Here is a 19,696-nt window from a genome sequence, read left to right on the forward strand (position 1 = left end):
AAATTCATAATAATACTGGGAACACATCATAAGGAAAAATCCTGATTGACTTTCATACTAACACCATTCAATCCTAGAGCCATATTTAGCAATGTTGACATGTTTGCCCTGTCATTTTTTTTCAGTACTTCTTGATATACGCTTATTTGATTTACACATTTTTAATAGCTCATCAGGCACAATTGTCACTGAATGCTGCATAAAATTAAACACAGTTTATAGATACAAGGAAAGACCTTAAATATATTATTTATATTCACATATATGTGAAAATATGTCTGAAATCAAAATATCTAAGTTGAAATATCAAAATAAGTTGAAATTCTTAGAATATAGGAAGGGATGTGTCTCAAATAAGTGGTTCTGAAGCAAAGTCTTAATATTAAGCATGCTTCTGAAAGAAATATATACATATTTAAATTTCCTAATTGCAATATATCTTCTTTGAGCCAGGACTTTTAAAAAGCTAAATTCAAGAAAGCAGGCTGCCTTCTACATCATAACAACTGTTTAAGAAGAAAAAATAGGGCAGCCCAGGTGGCTCAGCGGTTTAGCACCACCTTTGGCCCAGGGCGTGATCCTGGAGACCCGGGATCCAGTCCGACGTCAGGGTCCCTGCATGGAGCCTGCTTCTCTCTCTGCTTGTGTCTCTGCCTCTCTCTCTCTCCTCTCTGTGTCTTTCATGAATAAATAAATAAAATCTTTAAAAATAAAAAAAATTAAAAATAAAAAAAGGCAAGTGGAACTCTGTTGAATATGGCACATTCTACATAAATTGCTATATTATATTATTGACATATTAGACTCAATCATTTCACCTTAAGCGCTTTGGAACTTAAATGTAGGTGATTACTGTAGTTCCATATTGATATATCTGGCTATGTCAGAAGATCAAAATATAGAAAATGCTATATTCTCCCCTTTTAATTTTTTTTATTTTATTTTAATCAGGTTACTTCTGGCACAGCATCTATTTTACCTTGATGCCCAAGTGTTTTCTCTGGTAATGTTTGACAGTTTTCAGAGTCAACTAGGTTCACTGTCAGTGATGATATTTAATTCAAGATATTAAATGAATATAGGTGAGAAATCATTGCATCTATCTAGCAGTGCTATAGGCTGCCTCTAATTGGCAACCTATTACAAAGAGATTCTTTGTTGTTTTGCTATCTAGCTCCAATCTTTCTTTTCGTGGATTGGAGATTTTATATACATGCAAAATGGGTTCCATATGTTTCATATCTGGAGAAAAGTTTTCCTCTAAGGCTTGCAAGAGGTCAGCCCCCCACTGTTCCTCATACCCACCTTACTAAACTGGAGTTTTTTTTTTTTAATATTTTATTTATTTATTAATGAGAGACACACAGAGAGAGGCAGAGACACAGGCAGAGGGAGAAGCAGGCCCCCCGCAGGGAGCCTGACATGGGACTCGATTCCAGGACCAGGACCACGCCCTGAGCTGAAGGGTGAGGCTCAACTGCTAAGCCACCCAGGCATCCCTAAACTGGAGCTTTTTAAACAAAGCCTGCTAAACTACAATGCCAGTCTTGCTGCTACCACATCTTAATCTGCAGATACAAAAGGTAAATCTCCCACCACCTTCTGAAAATTTGAACAGTAACTAATTGAACTTCAATTTATCTGCTCTATTTTGTTTATAATATCTCTCAATTGTTGCTTCTGCAGAACATTTCCTTTATAGTTGTCCTTATGTTGCAATATTTTAATTGAAAATTGAGCTAATGGGCATGTTTGGGTTTTGTCTTTTCATGCATAAAACTTTCACCATAGAGAAGCAGCAAAGGGTGGACGAAGTTGGAGATGATATTCCAATATGATCAAGAAATAATAGAAAGCAAAGTTTCAATTCAAATGTATATAGAACACACACTCTACCAAGAGACTTATTTCATTAGTAATCTAAAAAAAATAGTTAAATAGAAGAATTCAAGATAAGTGGCCAACAGCATTTATACCTCAACTATAAATTATTTTAATCAGTTAAGCAGATCCACTGAAACACCTAAGGAAGAGAGAGTTTGTTTGGAATCAAGTTAGAAATAAAAATTCAATTTCTAGGTAAATCAAAGAAGAGGTAACTATAGAGTGGTAACAATATAAATATAAAATGCTAATGCTATTGTGATTTTCTGGTGGGTTGAGTTTTAACTTTATAGGACATTTTTTGGCTTTACAAACCATAGATTAGTGTTATATCTATCCACTTAGCTTAGAATTCCCACTAGAAACAAATTCAAATGTAAGAAATTCCTTTTTACCCATATTCTCCTCAATCATTCCTCATTATGCAAAGGCAGAAGAAGGAATGGTACATATACAGATGAGTTATATTTCTCTGTGCTCTATAATTCTACAGTAGCATGATTATGCACTAATATTTTCAAATAATTACATTTTTAGACCATATCTCCAAGAATTATATGGGTCTATAGTTCACTACCAAGGATTTCTCCTTCCATACCTAATTTTTAATGGAAAAATGAAAACACTTTTTCTTTCTCTTTTCTGGTAATAATATCTATTCTTGGTTCCCAGGGACAAGGAGATAACACTACGAACTGTACAAGGACAACAGCATTTCACCTAAGATGTCAGTGAGAATAAAGGGAAGAGACCAGGGCCAACCCAAACAACCTTTTCTAACAGCTGTGAACTCCACATAACCTCAGGGGCAATGTTAATAGCATGCCTGAAATTCCCTCAAGTTCTGCTATAACCAGTATGTTATGATATTAGACAGTAAGTAATTAAACAATAATATGTTCAGGGATGAGCTTAATGTTACAGAGTAAATGCATGATGCTGAGAAATGTAGAAACTATCTTCAGCTCGGACTCCAAATAGAAAGAGGTTCTTGGTCACCAAGTGTCTTGGACTGTCCCCGGGTCATAAGTACAGATAACAGAGGGCAAAAGTACTGGCAGAAAAATACTGATGTTATGGAAACAAAGCAGTCTGGCATTTATTTAAATATCCAGATAGATACATATTTCTTATCATAGCACTATTCTCAACAAATGTTGCAGAAAGCCCCACACTAAAGAACCTTCTCAATTACTGTTAAAGCCAGATATACAGTCCGAGTTCTACAGATTTGAGTCAGCATTGTGATGTTTAGTGTGGGCAAAACCATGGAACTAATAATGCTTACAGAATGCCACCCAGTTGAAGGATTTTTTTTTAAAGATTTTATTTATTTATTCATGAGAGACACACACACACACACACAGAGGCAGAGACACAGGCAGATGGAGAAGCAGGCTCCAAGCAGGGAGCCCGACGCGGGACTTGATCCCAGGACTCCAGGATCACATCCCGGGGCTGAAGGCAAGCGCTCAACCGCCGAACCACCCAGGGAATCCCCTGAAGGATTATTTCTATTGTTATGTACCTCACTAGAAACTCCATACACAATTTTCTCACTTCAATGATGGTTTAGCCCCCCGCCCCCCCCCTTTTTTTTACAATCCTGAAATCACAGATACCATATCATTAGTTTAATAGTTTGTCCTCCCTTGTATTTTGTGCCTATCACTGTCATACCTTTCTGAAATGGACTGTTTTATTTTCACAGCTTCCTAAAAGATTAAGAGAGCACATTTGGAAGTTAATATTATATAGTTCTCTATTTAGAACTTAAAATTTTCTAGCATATGATTTAGTTGTCTAAGTACCCCACACTTACTTTTATCTGCAGATTGTGTACATAGACATTTTACATCATTTTTAAAAATTATCACACCAGCTTTATATGAAAGGTTTTCTTATTTTCCTTACTTTGTAGATAATAAAACTGAAGATATGACCGCTTTGTAGAACTTGTGAAGATGACACTGGTGGAAAGTGTTAGGGCTGAATTTGAATGTCTTCAGACAAACTTTGTAATCCATTAAATTATCACTAATCTAGAAGGATAATTCCAAATCTTTCTAACTTTGGTTATCTAATTAATGGGTTATAATTATTGCCAGTAATTTAAGGTCTGATTTTTTTTTTCTATTGGGAGATAATCATAGACAATATTTACTGAGTATCTTTACTGAAATACAGCAGTTTCAGTGTAACACATTTAGTTCTTACAAGGAATACATAAGGATACTTTTATTTTCCCATTCTACAAGTAAGTAAATTAAACATACAGAATGAAAGAAATTTGCTCAAGTATCATTAAATCTTAAATAGTGAAAGTGGGATTAAAACCCAGGCAGTTTGGCTCCCATATCCCTGTGCTTACTTTTTCCACTAGGACACTGCTAAATGAAAAATAACACAAAACAAACTAAAAAGGATTTAGGAGTAAGATTCTGTCAAAAGCACTTTATTTTCTAATGCTAAAAAGATTAAAGTATATTAACAACATTAGCTGCTATATATTCAGAAATACAAAATGTATCAAATAAGTAAAGCTTGGGATTATTTTTTTCTTAACTACTCAACATTACAGAACTTTTTTTGCTTTTTGAATCCATAATGCAAACTATTAATTTTAGAGTCCTAAAATAGCTTTTTTTTTAATGTGTGTATATATACAAATACACACCATATATTGTATATATTCAGATGTATATATTATTTGCTATATAGGTACCTATTAACCTATTTATAGCATATGCATAAGTAAACTAATAATAAAATGTGTTAATTCATTCCACTATATGAATAAGCAATTACTAACTCAAACTTTCTGTTTTTGGATGCCTGGGTGGCTCAGTGATTGAATGTCTGCCTTTGGCTCAGGTTGTGGTTCTAGGGTCCTGGGATAGAGTCCCATATCAGGCTCCCCATAGGGAGCCTGCTTCTCCCTCTGCTTATGTCTCTCTCTCTCTCTCTCTCTGTGTGTGTGTGTGTGTGTGTGTCTCATGAATAAATAAATAAAATCTTTAAAAAAACCTTTATGTTTTCTGTTTAAAATTTAGTATTATCATTTTAAAATGAGATCTTTAGCTACTACTGATATTAGATACCCAAAACATTTGATCCCAAATGACAATGATAATCAAGATCTGGTACCCGATAGGCAAAACCCCTCAGACGACTGGTGTCTGGAAGAGACATCTTCTGTTCAGTATGTCAGATATTACTATAGTACTAAAGTGGTGACACACTAAATTAATATAAGTTACACTACGATGCAGTGTTACACAGTACAAGGAAGGAGACAAGGCCTATGCACTTGAACTATTGAGGAAATAGCCCCAAATGTTGAGGAAATTGAGAAAATAGCCCAGTCAATGAATCTTTATGTCTAACTGAAAAAAGTGTTTTACCTTCAGTGAAGGCTGTATCTTGCTGTCATCTGGGACAGAGGAGACCTAAACTTTGCATTGAAAAATAATAGTAATAAAGCTAAAATAATTTCTGAGACCATGCAGAAGAAAATCTTTCAGATTCCCAGATACCTCTGTTCTCACTGTAATTCTTAGTATAGTTTACTAGAATATGCATTGGACTTGGAATAAGAGTTTTTTTTTTTTATTTCTGGTTTTAATTCTGAGCTTTAATACTTATTAGCTGTGTAACTTGATAAAATTACTCAACTCACTAAGTCTCAACTTCCTCATCTGTAAAAATGAGACCAAAATAGCTAGCAGGATCCATATTATATTTTATTATGTTGACAACAAAAATATATATTTGTTATCTTACAAAACCTGTTTTATCTCCTCTGTAGTAAATCAAAATGAGTAGAAAGATGTGTACTTCAAATCTTAGCTACCTGAAACATGCAGGAAGTAAATCACAGTACATATCTCAAGTCAAAGAAGAAAGGAAGAATATATCAAAAGGATATTGGGGTACACTACCCAAGAGAAAAAAAAAAAGAGAGAAAGAAAGAAAGTTAATGTCAAAACAATTATGTCAAGATAAATATAAATGGGTATTCCAAACAGATATTTCAAGATACATATAAATACCCAATAAAAATACAAAAAGATGCCCAATCTGACTTGTAATCAGAATGAGAAAATTAAGATCGTAATGAGATATAACTTTTCACACATAAAAATTAGTAAAACATTAGAAGACAAAACTTAATTACTGATAAGGATAAGGATCAATCAGCTCACACACTGCTACAGGGCGTATAAAATTACTTGTATTGTAGCAAAACAATTATCATAGTAAGTTTTGAAAATCCATCATCTCCTATAAATACAAAAAAGAGAGAGAAAAAAATATTTTTCCTTGTAATGAGAACTTTTAGAATCTACTCTTTTAACAACTCTTTTAATATACTATATAGCAGTATTAACTATAGTCATCATGTTGTACATTACATCTCCAGTGCTTATTTATCTCATAACAAGAAGCTTGTACCTTTTGCCTATCTTCATCTAATAACCCCACCTGCCACCCTCTACCTCTGCTAACCACATATTTGATCTCCTTTTTTTGTGAGATCATACACAACATTGGTCTTTTTCTATCTGACTTATTTCATTGAGCATAATGCCCTAAGGTCCATCTATGTTGTCACAAATGTTAGGATTTTCTCTCTCTTTTTCTAAGTTTTTATTTAAATTCCAGTTAGTCAACATACTACGTAATATTAGTTTTAGGTGTACAACAAAATGATTCAACATTTCCATACAGCACCAGGTGCTAATCACAAGTGCACTCCCTCATCCCCATCACCTCATCTCTATTAAAACCATTCCAATTAGGTTTTTGTCTTCACTGCTCAATGACCCCGGTCATGTTAAGGTCAACATTAACTTCATTTTGTGAATCCAATGTTTGACTCTCAATTCTTTCTAATTGACCTATGAACAGGTTTAATTTTCTTCTTAACTCACTGTTCACTTCTTCTCAGCCTCCTTTGAAGCTCTTTCCTTTCTCCCTAGGCTTCTTCATGTTGGAATGCCCTAGGGCAGTATCCTTGCTTCTCTTCTTTTCCCTGTCTACATCATGCTCTTGGTGACCTCATCCAGGTGCATGACTGAAAATCCTATATATATCTCAACAACCTCATTAGGCCTAGAACACTCCCTTGAAATATTAACATATATCTAACCGAATGCTTGTTTTACCTTCAAAACCTGCTCCTGCAACCTTCCCCATTTGTTCCATCTGGAGAGGCTAAAAGCCATGGGTTTATATTTCATTCCTCTCTTCCTCCCACATTTCTTACAAATGACAAACCTACACTGACCTATCATTATCACCCAAAGACCATAATTCACATTAAGATTCACTCATGTCATTGTACATTTTATGAATTCAGACATAAATAATAATAACATTTATCCACCACTATAGTTTCACACAAGAGTATTTTTCACTGCCCTAAATATCCTCTTTACTCTTCCTGTTCATTGTTCTCTCCTCACTAGTCTTTGCCTTTTTATGTTTAAATACTTTAGACTAGTACCTGAAAAATCAGAGGCTCAACAAATATATTTTAAAAGTGGATTATACTGTTTGCTATGTTCCTTTAAAAAACTCTTATTCAGATGCACTATTAACAGGTTTGCTTGTAAGAGCAAAACAGCAGAAATCACTCAAATATGTATTGACTTTTAGGAATGGTGCTGCCTAGCAGCCTTAGCTCAACTATAGGTGTTTCATCCTCTGTCATGTATTTCTATTGATTTCAAAGACAATTCTACCCTTAATTGTAAAGGTCTGATTTTAAATCTTTAAATTTGCTCTCTGATTAAAATCTATTTAATTAATCTTTTGGTTAAATCCAGCAAAAATGATAGGACCCTCCTCCCCCATTCCCTCACCAAGATGATTAAAATATGGTCCATTTTAAGTCTAAAAATACTTGAGAATCTCCAGTCTCTTAAAGAATATAATAACAATAGCCAAACTGTGGAAGGAGCCTCGGTGTCCATCAAAAGAAGAATGGACAAAGAAGATGTGGTTTATGTATACAATGGAATATTACTCAGCCATTAGAAACGACAAATACCCACCATTTGCTTCAATGTGGATGGAACTGGAGGGTATTATGCTGAGTGAAGTAAATCAATCGGAGAAGGACAAACATTATATGTTCTCATTCATTTGGGGAATATAAATAATAGTGAAAGGGAATATAAGGGAAGGGAGAAGAAATGTGTAGGAAATATCAGAAAGGGAGACAGAACATAAAGACTCCTAACTCTGGGAAACGAACTAGGGGTGGTGGAAGGGGAGGAGGGCAGGGGGTGGCGGTGAATGGGTGATGGCACTGAGGGGAGCACTTGATGGGATGAGCACTGGGTGTTATTCTGTATGTTGGTAAATTGAAAACCAATAAAAAATAAATTTATTATAAAAAAGTATATAATAATGATTATTAACATCAAGTGGGGCAGGGTAATTTTTTTCCTTTTTTTTTTTTTCACTTAAAACCATCAAATAATGTCTTTAACAGTAGCAGTGGCCTAAATTGGATTTTTTTCACATTTATATTTTGATACCCTCTCATCATTGTATTTTGCTTCATTTGCAAGAGATAGGGCTCTTAATGTTTGAATTTAATATCATTTATGCCATGCCTTTTTTTCCTATGCATTTAAGTATCCTTGAGTGCTTGCAATGGTTACATCACAAGTCTAGCTGCTAAAAATATTATAAAGGCAATATGAGTTCATTTAAAAAGAACTTGATAGTAAAGTATAAAACATAAACATATAAAATCATTAGAATATTAAAAATATTTTTAAAACCTCTCATTTCAAAGCTGATATAATAAATCTATTGGTCACTAAATTCCTTTCACTTAAAGTTGCCCAACGTAAGAAGGGAGTCTATGAAATTATTTATTATCTATATTAAAATTGAGATCATACATTTCCCCATTTCCTGGTTTAAGCAAGGAAGGCATATGTAACAGACAGGAAGACGACAGGTATTAGGTAAAAGACAGGAACTTAAGCAGGGAAAACATGATAGATTTAAGAGACAGGAGGAAGCTTCAGGACAATCCATAAATTAATCTTGTTTGTATAGAGTTGTTTTCTTTTTAACTTCTTAGAGTTCACAATCAGCCACTCATTTCTTTAAACACTTCTGCATTTGTTAAATATCTTAGAGTTTTTAACAATGCTTTGCTAGTTCTGACATCCCTAATGTTATATTTAAAGCATATATTCTAACCCTGTCATTTTCAAAAGAAGAAATGCTCCTATGATCAGGTATTGAAATGTCAATTTACAATTCAGAGTTTTTAGAAACACTTGTTTTTAAAAAGCTAAAGTACACAAAAGCTATTCAAAAATCTATGTTAACTACTGTTTCTTGTCTTTTCTTTTACTTTGTAGGTTTGACAGTATTTAAAAAAAAATTCAGCCAGAGAATTATTATATCAAAACATGAAAAAAGAATTGAAAAAGCTCACTCACACACACACTGAAAATAACAAAACACCAGGCAAATCTCTTTCATGACATGCTTTCTTGAACTGATAAAAGAAATATAGGAAGAATCAAGATCAATTCTACCAGATTGCCTTTAAATATATCTATTTTTAAGGGTAGTACTCACAGCAGAAAATTCTATTTTTCAGTTAGAATACTGACTTAGAACTAAGATGAAATTACTTCTATTTTTTTCCTCCTCCATTCTCTTGAAGGGTATCTTGGCAAACAAACAAAAATATAATTTTTACAAAATAATACAAAATTCAATATTATGTTTATTCCTAAAATTACAAGTTAGAGAGATTAATTATTTCAACAAGTAACTGCACAATAAATTTCTGCTAGGTACAGGTCCATGGAATTCCAGGAAATTGTAATATTATGTCTAACTCTTAACAACTAATATTAATAGTAATTAATGTTAGTATTTCAATTTTGGAAACAGCTTCATCTGTTTGTCTACATTTTAAAAAAAACTCTGCCTATATTTTAAAGACAATCTATAATGTTGGATTTTGGTTGCATATGCATGAGTAGTACAGGGGAGGCTTTTATTTTTTGGTAGATTATGCCAGTTGTAGAAAAAGAGGCACACGATGAACACTGCCTTTAGCTTGGAGTTAAAATGGGAATTAAAAAAATGGCCTTTTGGACACTGACCTTTCCAGAGCCTAAAAAGATTGATGACATAATGTTTAATGGTGCTACTGCAGTACTTACTACCACATAATTCACTCTCCTAGCAAAGCAAATGACTTTTAAACTATCTTAAAAAAAGATGACATAGCTCAGACCACCAGATCAAGATCTTTACTGCTACCCTTGAAGAGAGAAAAATACTTCCCTAGGGGAAAATATTTTCACATGGATCATATTTGGCACCTGGTTTGCTATTTTCCACTGTGTACGGATCAATGGTAACTTGAAAAGAAGTCTAGACATAACTTCTAACTGCCCCAGTATATCACAACTATTTGTTAAGTATTATAAGAATATTAACAAATACTAAGGTGATGACTTCCTTAAGATATTTCAAATATTTTGTATTATTCTACCATTTTACATTCTCTAATAAGCAATATATGTACCAATTCAAAAATTTGTATTAACCACAGCATTTTATACATATAAATTTAACTTTATTGAAATATTTAAGAATAAAAGGATTATATTCATGAATGTCACTTGCCTGACTAGATAATATGACACTTATACTAAAATATATTAAATTTTAAAATCAGAAGATAATCACCTACATATTTGTTAAAATAATCATACATGGACATGCATTAAAAAATGTTTCACAAAGTTTGGGATATATCAGGTTGGAAATACGCTTTTTAAAAATATTGTGAGACTATATACATTTACATAAAATATAGTGATAGAGCTGAAGACGATTAAATTAACAACATAGAATATCCAAATCTACAAGACTAAATTCAGTTTGTTTAAATGTCACATCAGCATACAAATTTGACATCAAAATACCGAAAGTACATCAAATAGTCATTCCCATGAGTAAAGCTCCAATAGTAGTTTGTTATAATTAAGAAAATATAAAAGGGAAAACATTAATTTAATGGCAAAACAAAATATTTTTCTCCTATTACCAATACCTTTTTTTAAGACTTACTTATTTATCAGAGACAGAGAGAGAAAGGTAAGGGTAGAGGGAGAGATTCTGCACTGAGTGCAACGCCAACTCAGGCTAGATCTCAGCATCCTGAGATCAGATCTGAGCTGAAACCAAGTTTGATGCTTAAGGCACTGCACCATCCACAAGCCCCCCAATACCTTTTTAAATAGGAGGAAGCAAAGTTAAAGTTACAGTTACTTTTTTTAAACAATGCTGTCTTTCCATACATTTCTAGATCTACCTCAAGATTATGCATTTAAATCATACAGGCCGAAACATCAAGTAATCAAGCTTCTTCAAATTATCATTGAAAAGTAAATAACCCTTGGGAGTGCCTGGGTGACTCTATCACTTACGCAGTCAGCTCTTGGTTTTGGCTCAGATCGTGATCTCAGGGTCCTGGGATCAAGCTGGACCTTAAGCTCCAAGCTCAGTAGAGTTGCTCAAGTTATCTCTCTCTCTCCTCCTTTGCCCCTCAGCCCCTACACATGCTTCCTCTATAAAATAAGTAGATAAATAACATCTTTTTAAAAAAGAATCTTTGAGTAAAATTGTTAGTGATTCTAACAGTAAGAAGTAGACTTTTTGAGGCAATCTGCAAACTGTATGTTCAAATCTCAAATGGCAATTCTAGAGATAGTCTGTGTAAAAACAGATGATGAATACTTATTTACAAAATTAAACGAGTAAGACAAAAGTGCAAATTAACACATGAATGTTTTTCATAGTCTTAATTTTGTAAAAATATCATTCAAAGCAAAGTCTTCTCCAGTTTTTTAAATTATGATAATAACAAAATATATACCCTAAGAGAAAAATCATTAGCAAAACCTTTATTTCAAAAATAATATTCTGATAAAATTTAGAAGAGTTCTCAAAGAATCAATAAATTCTAAGTTCCTGGAGACATTATTTATTAAGGATAAGAGAATAGTTTTACACAAATAACAGTATTACTGTGAGACCTTTGAGAACAACCACCGTATCTGAATATGATATACATCGTCATAAAAAGATCTATAAATTGATGGTGATGAAAAAATACAACTTTTCTGTTTCAATGGATTCTTCATTTATTTAATCACTAAACATTTATGAAACTTCCTTTAAATTCCAGGTATGTACTAGGCATTAAAGACAGAAACATTAGAAACAGAATAATCCTTATTCTTGAAAATAAAAATTAGCAATGTACTGCAAACCATTTGCTTTATAATAAAAAAACTACACTACTTAAAAATAATCTCTAGTGTATTATTAAATTTTATTTAGATATAATATACGTCCATGAAATGTATATATCTTAAATTATACAGTTCAGATGAATACATAGAACATATCTAACACTTCAAATGCTCCTTCCTAATATACATTGATAAATGTAGAAGCTATGGTTGAAGAACAAGAGCCTAATAGTAGATAGTATAATAGACATGAAAAATTGGCTTACAATATTCTAAAAAAATAAGAGCCGAGAAATACAATTATACAAATAAAATGTAATACAGAAAAAAATGTCTAATCATCTCAACTATTTTACAATGTGTTAAAAATCTTAATATGAATTAAAATCACTTTGAAGATGTTAATGTCTAGGAAACTTAAAATAATTAAATTTAAATAGTAAGGGAAATAATTGTATAAAGTTATATCAACATTGATTCCAAATAGGTAAGGTTTAATAACTTCAATAATTAATGATTTATAGTCATTTATCTGATAATATATAATTACTAGATTTGCTAAATAGTCATGGTAGAAGATTTCTGGACCTGCTAAAAAAAAAAAAAAAAAAAAAAACAAACAAAAAAAAAACCTTCCTCCTCAATTGCCAATGCCCTAAGTAAAGAAGAATGTTTAATGAAATATTTGGATGGGTGGACACATAATAATCCAGGACCAGAATGTATGAAAAAAAGAAGTTTTAATCCCTTTAGCTTTCTATGATCATGCATGAACAGTTTAACTGTAATATAAGAAATACACAGAATATTCACCACCTTGAACAGAGGGCTTAACAGGCCTTGAACGGACACAAGCTAATGCCAGTGTTACTTATCTGAAAGAAGCCCATACTCACCTTTTCTTCAAGGACTGAACTTCTAAGGCTAAGCCTTAATGAAAAGAGTGCAACAATGAAAACATCCCTGCTTTATTCAAAACATTGCCTTTCATGCCCCTTTTACTTCTGCTTTCATAATTTATTTTTTTAAGATTTATTTACTTAAGAGAGAGAGCAGGGGAAGGGGCAGAGGGAGAGGGAGACAAGGAGAGTCGTGCTGAGCAAGGAGCCCAAAGAGAGGGGGTCCACTGCAGGACCCTGAGATCCTGACCTGATCCAAAATCAAGAGTTGGAGGTTTAACAGACTGAGGCACCCAAGTGCCCCAGTATATTGTGATTTATGTATAAAGTTGCTGCCATGTATCACCTTCAGTATTTAGATGACCTTCTTCAGTAATAAGATGATATTTTTTCATTTTTATACCAAATTAGACCTTACGAACATGATTCCTTAACCAAAGGTGAAAAGAGCTAAAGAGAAGCAAAAATAATAAAGCATAGATTAGGAAAGACTGCTGCTAGCTACCCAATATATATTTTCTTCTTTATAATAACAAAGCCATGCCATTATTAAAGATGACAATGTCCCCACTGAGAAGACTGTATTTTGTGTTCTCCCTCATGGCTCGGAGTGGCCAATAAGATGCAAGTCGCTGTTATTAATGGTGCTAACTAGAGAGCCCACTGGAGAGCCAGAAGGAAGATATCTGGCAGATAAGCTTTCTGGGGGATCCCTGGGTGGTGCAGCGGTTTAGCGCCTGCCTTTGGCCCAGGGTGCGATCCTGGAGACCCGGGATCGAATCCCACGTTGGGCTCCCGGTGCATGGAGCCTGCTTCTCCCTCTGCCTATGTCTCTGCCTCTCTCTCTCTCTCACTGTGTGCCTATCATAAATAAATAAAATAAAATAAAAATTTAAAAAAAAAGATAAGCTTTCTGTCCTTCCTCCAACTTTATTTCCTGTTTAAAAAGAAGATGTCATAGTTGGAGATCCAGGCCATCTTCAACCTTGAGGATGGAAGTTAAGTGCTAATTATGGCAGAGTAGAAGATGACTTTTTTTTTAATGTTTTTAGTAATTTAGGACTGCTTTCTTCTAGATGTTTTTTAAATGTAACAATAAACTCTCCTGTGTTTAAGTTCTATAGTTGAATTTCTGTTTTTTAACTTTATGAGTATTTCCTAATTAATAGAATGATGAGGAGATCTAGGATTTATCAGTATTCACTCAAAACATTATTTAAATATAAAGAGCATATGAAAATGAAAGCTAATGAATACAACATATTTCAGCTAGAAAAGCTGGCTTGTATAATTTGGTAGAGGTATCCAAATATAACCTAATCCCGAACACTGACTTCATTCCAGAAAGGACACTGATTAAAATACACACATACAAACACATGCATACACACACACACACACACACACACACACACACACACAGAGTTTTATGATTTAATTCAAGTCGATTTTTTAATCCAATAGAAATGTTAGTAGAAATGTCACATAGTTTTTCTCGAACATCTTTAAAATTGCATGTTAAAGTTAATGAATATTTTCATTTTTATATTAATTTACATTTTACACATGTGATGGAGAATACTCAGTGAGTGAACTGAAATAATTTTTGGAGGAATCAGTAGGAATGAAATGGTAGAGTCCTAGTCTAGATATCAGAATATGGGCCAGGTAAGACGGTCAATTAACTGAAACTTTCTGAAGATTATGATTTCTTATAAAATGAAGGATTAGAACAGATTATCTTTAAATATAAACAAGCTTTAAATTTTTATGATACTCTGAAGATATCTTTAGATAAAAATCATTAATGAGCACCCAATAGGAGATGAGCACCCAATCTATCCATTTGGGACCATAATTAAATCTTAAATTCTGTGCTGTAATTTTCATATTTGTCAACTTAAATGATACAGCTCTCTTACAGACCATAATTCTATAAAACCATTATTGTCAAACTTGTCAGATGTCACAATTACTTATACAAGTAATCCATTAGATATCTCAGGCATATGTGACATTTAGTATATTAAAATTGAATGAAATTCTTATTTCTTAAACTTGCCAGTTTGTTGCAATCACCTGAGATAATTGTTGAAAGTATTCATTCCTAAACTCCCTGAACATGTTCAACAGAATGTCCATGATACAGAACTAGATATCTCAGTTTTTAGCAATGGGGAGTTAGGAAAATATTAGGTTAAATCATATAAATTCCTTTGAAAGATACAGGGATAGAAGGTTCAGTAATTCATGGAAACAATACTAATAAAGTTCACATTCTAATATAAATAACTGAAAGGTAAATAATTAATGTTGAAAATTAACTATAAAATGCAGTAATATATATATATATATATATATATATATATATTAAATATATAAAACAGCAGTGAAGGTAGAATTGAGGAACAAGTATTTGTCTTTGAGCTGATGAAAACATTTTCCTGGGGATGAGAACATGAACTGAATGTTCTATTTCAACACTTTATGAACATGTTGATCATAAGGGGGAGATTCTGGATGGAATAAGCATGTGGAGTTGTCGTTCACAGTGTAGGATATTTAACAGCATCCCCTGCCTTTACTCAATAGATGCCAATAGCATCCCTGGGATTTGAAAACAACAAAAAAAGTGTCTCTAGATATTTGCGTAGGACATAAAAAATAGGTTCCTTGTATTAGTCTGCTGGGGCTGTCATAACAAAATACCACACAGTGGATGGCTTAAACGCTAGAAATTTATTTTCTCACAGTTCAGGAGGCTTGAAGTCCAAGATCAAAGTGTCAGTGGTTTGGTTTCTATTGAGGCCTCTTTTCTCAGCTATTTTCTCGCTATGTCCTCACATAGCCTTTCCTCTCTGTACATGCATTCTTGGTGTCTCTTCCTTCTCTTAACAGGACACCAGTCATATTGGATAAGAACCTCTCCCTCATGATCTCACTTGCCCTTAGTTTCACCTTTACAGGCCTATCTCCAAATATGGTCTCATTGCGAGCTGGAGGTTCAACATATGAAATTTTGGGAGGACACAATTCAGTCCATAACACCCTTTTTAAAAAGCAATGCCATTAGGAGGGGAGGTTAAAAAGAAAAGCCATACCAGATCCTTGAGTATTATGCTAATGATTTAATATTTCCCTTAGCAACATATGGGGAGTCACTGAAAATTTTTAAGCAGATTTGGACTTGGATGGTGTGACTGATTTGAGGCCCCCACACTAGTACAAAACAAAACACAGTAAGTATCTGAACTCATTAGGAATGGAAAAAGGAGAAAAATTAGGAATTTAGGGGTTTTGTTTTGTTTTTGTTTTAATTTTCTAGGTTGAACAGGTTAAGTGAAGGAATGAAGTCTTCACAGTACTGGTAAATCTGATAAACTGTTAGAACTACAAAACTTTAGGACTGAAGATTCAACAAAATGTATACAAATGCCCCATGCGATGCAGCAATCTCTTCTCCAATATCACTGATGAAGACATATTTTACATAGACACTTTGGTGGGTGGATAACTCACTTCTATACTGAGCAATTTAATTATGTGATGAAATTGTTTCACATATTAAAATTCCCCACTCAGTATTTGAGACCACTTCACATAAGTAATTTTTTTTTCCTTGCTGTCTTCCATAATTAAATTCTATTGGGTTCAGAAAAAAAAAAAAAAATGCCTTTAGTTCTTTTCAGGGACTTACTGACAGGCTACCTTCATTCACATATTTCCAGTGTGAGTTCAAATCATTATTAATTTTAATACCCTGAAGTTTGGGATTTTTCCCCATGTGAAGGTTGTGCACAGCTTCTTTTTTTAATTGTCTCTCTACAAAAGTACAAAGAACAATTCTCACAGAGGCATGAGATAATATTTTATATTATATATATATATATATTACTTTCTAGGTTGTTTTTAGCAGATCTTTAATTATAAAAGTTAAACACTAGCAATGGACAAAAATTCTAGTTCACACTAACAATTTAAATATGCAACTAAATAACAATGTTCTTGTAGGGCAGCCTGGGTGGCTCAGCAGTTTAGCACTGCATTCAGCCCAGTGTGGGATCCTGGAGACCAGCGATCAAGTCCCATGTCAGGTTCCCTGAATGGAGCCTGCTTCTCCCTCTGCCTGTGTCTCTGCCTGTGTCTCTGCCTCTCATGAATAAATAAATAAAAATTTAATATATAAATAAATAAATTAATTGATTAATGCTCTTGTAGATCAAGCACTTATACATACATACATATACACACACACATACCTAGCCACTCACGTGTGTCCAGAGAGGAGGTGGTATATGTGTGGAAGATGTGTATCCAATACTAATTCTTTAATTCCTGTATTCAAGGAAAATAACTACTAGAGACTTTTTTAGTAATAGTGAGCAAATATCACACTATATAGTACCATAACTATGGGACCTATGATTTGACCTAAAATATACGATACAGGAATTAATTTTCCTGAACCAGCATACCAATCTTGTCAGAGTAAAAGCATCCACTATTTCATTGGAAGTTACTTGTCTTATGAAGAATCTACTTATATCACACATAGGAATATTTTATATCACACCAGGAATATTTCTTCATCTTGAAGATAAAGCAAAAATCTTTTGGAGTAGATGGGTTTTTGACATTTTCTGTGAACTAAAAAGATTCAATGTCTCTCTTGGATTGTTTCTGCACTTCACGAACACAAGTTGAATCACTCAGACCTGAAAAACAGTCTGAAACCAATATCCATCAATACTTGGTTGATGAGCCAGCCTTTTCCCGATTGCCTCCAACCACTAGAGCCAAGGATGTGATCTGTTCCACCAATGTTTCTCACTATGAACTCCAAGTGGAAATAGGAAGAGGTTGTTTGACAACTTGACAACTGTCCATCTTGCCCGTCATACTCCCACAGGAACACTGGTGACTATAAAAATTACAAATCTAGAAAACTGCACTGATGAACTCCTGAAAGCTTTACAGAAAGCAGTGATTCTATCTCACTTTTTCCGGCATCTCAATATTACAACTTACTGGACTGTTTTTACTGTTGGCAGCTGCTTTGGGTTATTTCTCCGTTTATGGTTTATGGTTCGGCAAGTCAACTTTTGAAGACTTACTTTCCTGAAGGGATGAGTGAAACTTTAATAAGAAACATTCTCTTTGGAGCAGTGAGAGGGTTGAGCTATCTGCATCAAAATGGCTGTATTCACAGGAGTATTAAAGCCAGCCATATCCTCATTTCTGGTGATGGCCTAGTGACCCTCTCTGGCCTGTCCCACCTGCATAGTTTGGTTAAGCACGTACAGAGACATAAGGCTGTGTATGAGTTCCCACAGTTCAGCACATCAGTGCAGCCGTGGCTGAGCCCAGAACTAAAAAAAAAAAAAAAAAAAAAAAAGGACATTTTAAAACTAAACTAAAAACAGTTTAAAACTAAACTAAAACACATTTTAAAAGCTAATCATCATTATGATGAAAGATTAAACACACACACACAGCAGTTGTTTTTCCCTCAGTCATTCTAAAAGGAAGAAAAGCTTTAATCTGAGATTATCAAAACATACCTGTTATTTTTTACCAGATTACATCATGTTCCTATAGCATGTCAGAGATTAATTTTCTAAAATTCTCTTTAGTGTGACATTTACCTGCAGAGTTTCTAGCTTCTTAAACATAATGCACACATTAACCAATATCCTTTATGTGTGATGACACTAGTAGCTTTAAAAAATGAATTGTTTTGCTGTGAACATCAATCATTTTTGAACCTGGACACAAGAAATGAGCAGTGTAGAGGTTGACAGTTCTGACAGAGGAGGCCATGTGTTGAGGCCAGTGATTAATCTGACAATTCAACTAAACCCATTTGCCATTCCCAGATTTTAATATTAAAAACAAATACAAGTTACGGAAAAGAATGCAAGGTATCAGAACCCTGCGCAGTAGTATGTATTTTGCTGCAAATTGTATGCCAGCTAACTCTGGGTTACAGAGACAAGAATCACATGGAAGTATGCAGAGCCCATGCATACTGAAAAGGTCCAAGTCTATTTGAAAGACTAATGGGGAAAAAAAAGAAGTTTTTAGTTAAATTAGGATGGATATGCAATTTTAATTTGCTATATCAAGATGACCTCCAATGGCGTAGACTTCTTCTGGGAGGATAGATACATAGAATTTACTACCTCATTTAGAGATGAATAATCTGGGGCTCAATTTATTTGTGCAAACTTGGTAGTTTGCGGAGCCCTAAATTTTGCTTTGTTTTGTCTCACCAATCTTTTTGCTTCTAGGGAAATGGTGATCAAGGTACAAATCTATGAATCTCCTGCAAAATAACCAACCAAAGGCATTGTTCAAAACACAGATTCTTGAATTCTACCCAAGAGTACCGAAGAAGAATTCATACTGAAATTTGAGAACTGCTTAAGAATACTTAGGCATTATGAGTAATTTGAAGAAGAAAGTAAAAAAAAAATCCAACTCCAATGATAATTCAAAGTTTACTAAAATATCGTGAAATAGTATAGCTTAATATTGAGTATTTACAAAGCTTCTGGAAGAATTTCAAATATCCTGAGAAACAATCCACTCTTTCATTCC

The 19,696-nt window shown here is 33.6% G+C and overlaps 2 protein-coding genes across 4 annotated transcripts in view; one reads left to right on the plus strand and one right to left on the minus strand.

Moving 5' to 3' along the window:
• GRID2 (glutamate ionotropic receptor delta type subunit 2) overlaps positions 1-19,696 on the minus strand; it is a 1,471,756-nt gene that overhangs the window by 990,579 nt on the left and 461,481 nt on the right. The gene's annotated exons all lie outside the window — the stretch shown is intronic.
• LOC102154144 (STE20-related kinase adapter protein beta-like) lies at positions 17,670-18,465 on the plus strand (the record flags this gene model as incomplete). The annotated part of the gene is given in 3 exon segments (XM_038582447.1): positions 17,670-17,957; positions 17,960-18,146; positions 18,149-18,465. Coding segments are annotated over 3 exon segments (705 nt in total), but the record flags the coding sequence as incomplete, so codon positions are not given.

Source organism: Canis lupus, chromosome 32 (genome assembly GCF_011100685.1).
Source record: "Canis lupus familiaris isolate Mischka breed German Shepherd chromosome 32, alternate assembly UU_Cfam_GSD_1.0, whole genome shotgun sequence".
Classification (NCBI taxonomy): domain Eukaryota; kingdom Metazoa; phylum Chordata; class Mammalia; order Carnivora; family Canidae; genus Canis; species Canis lupus.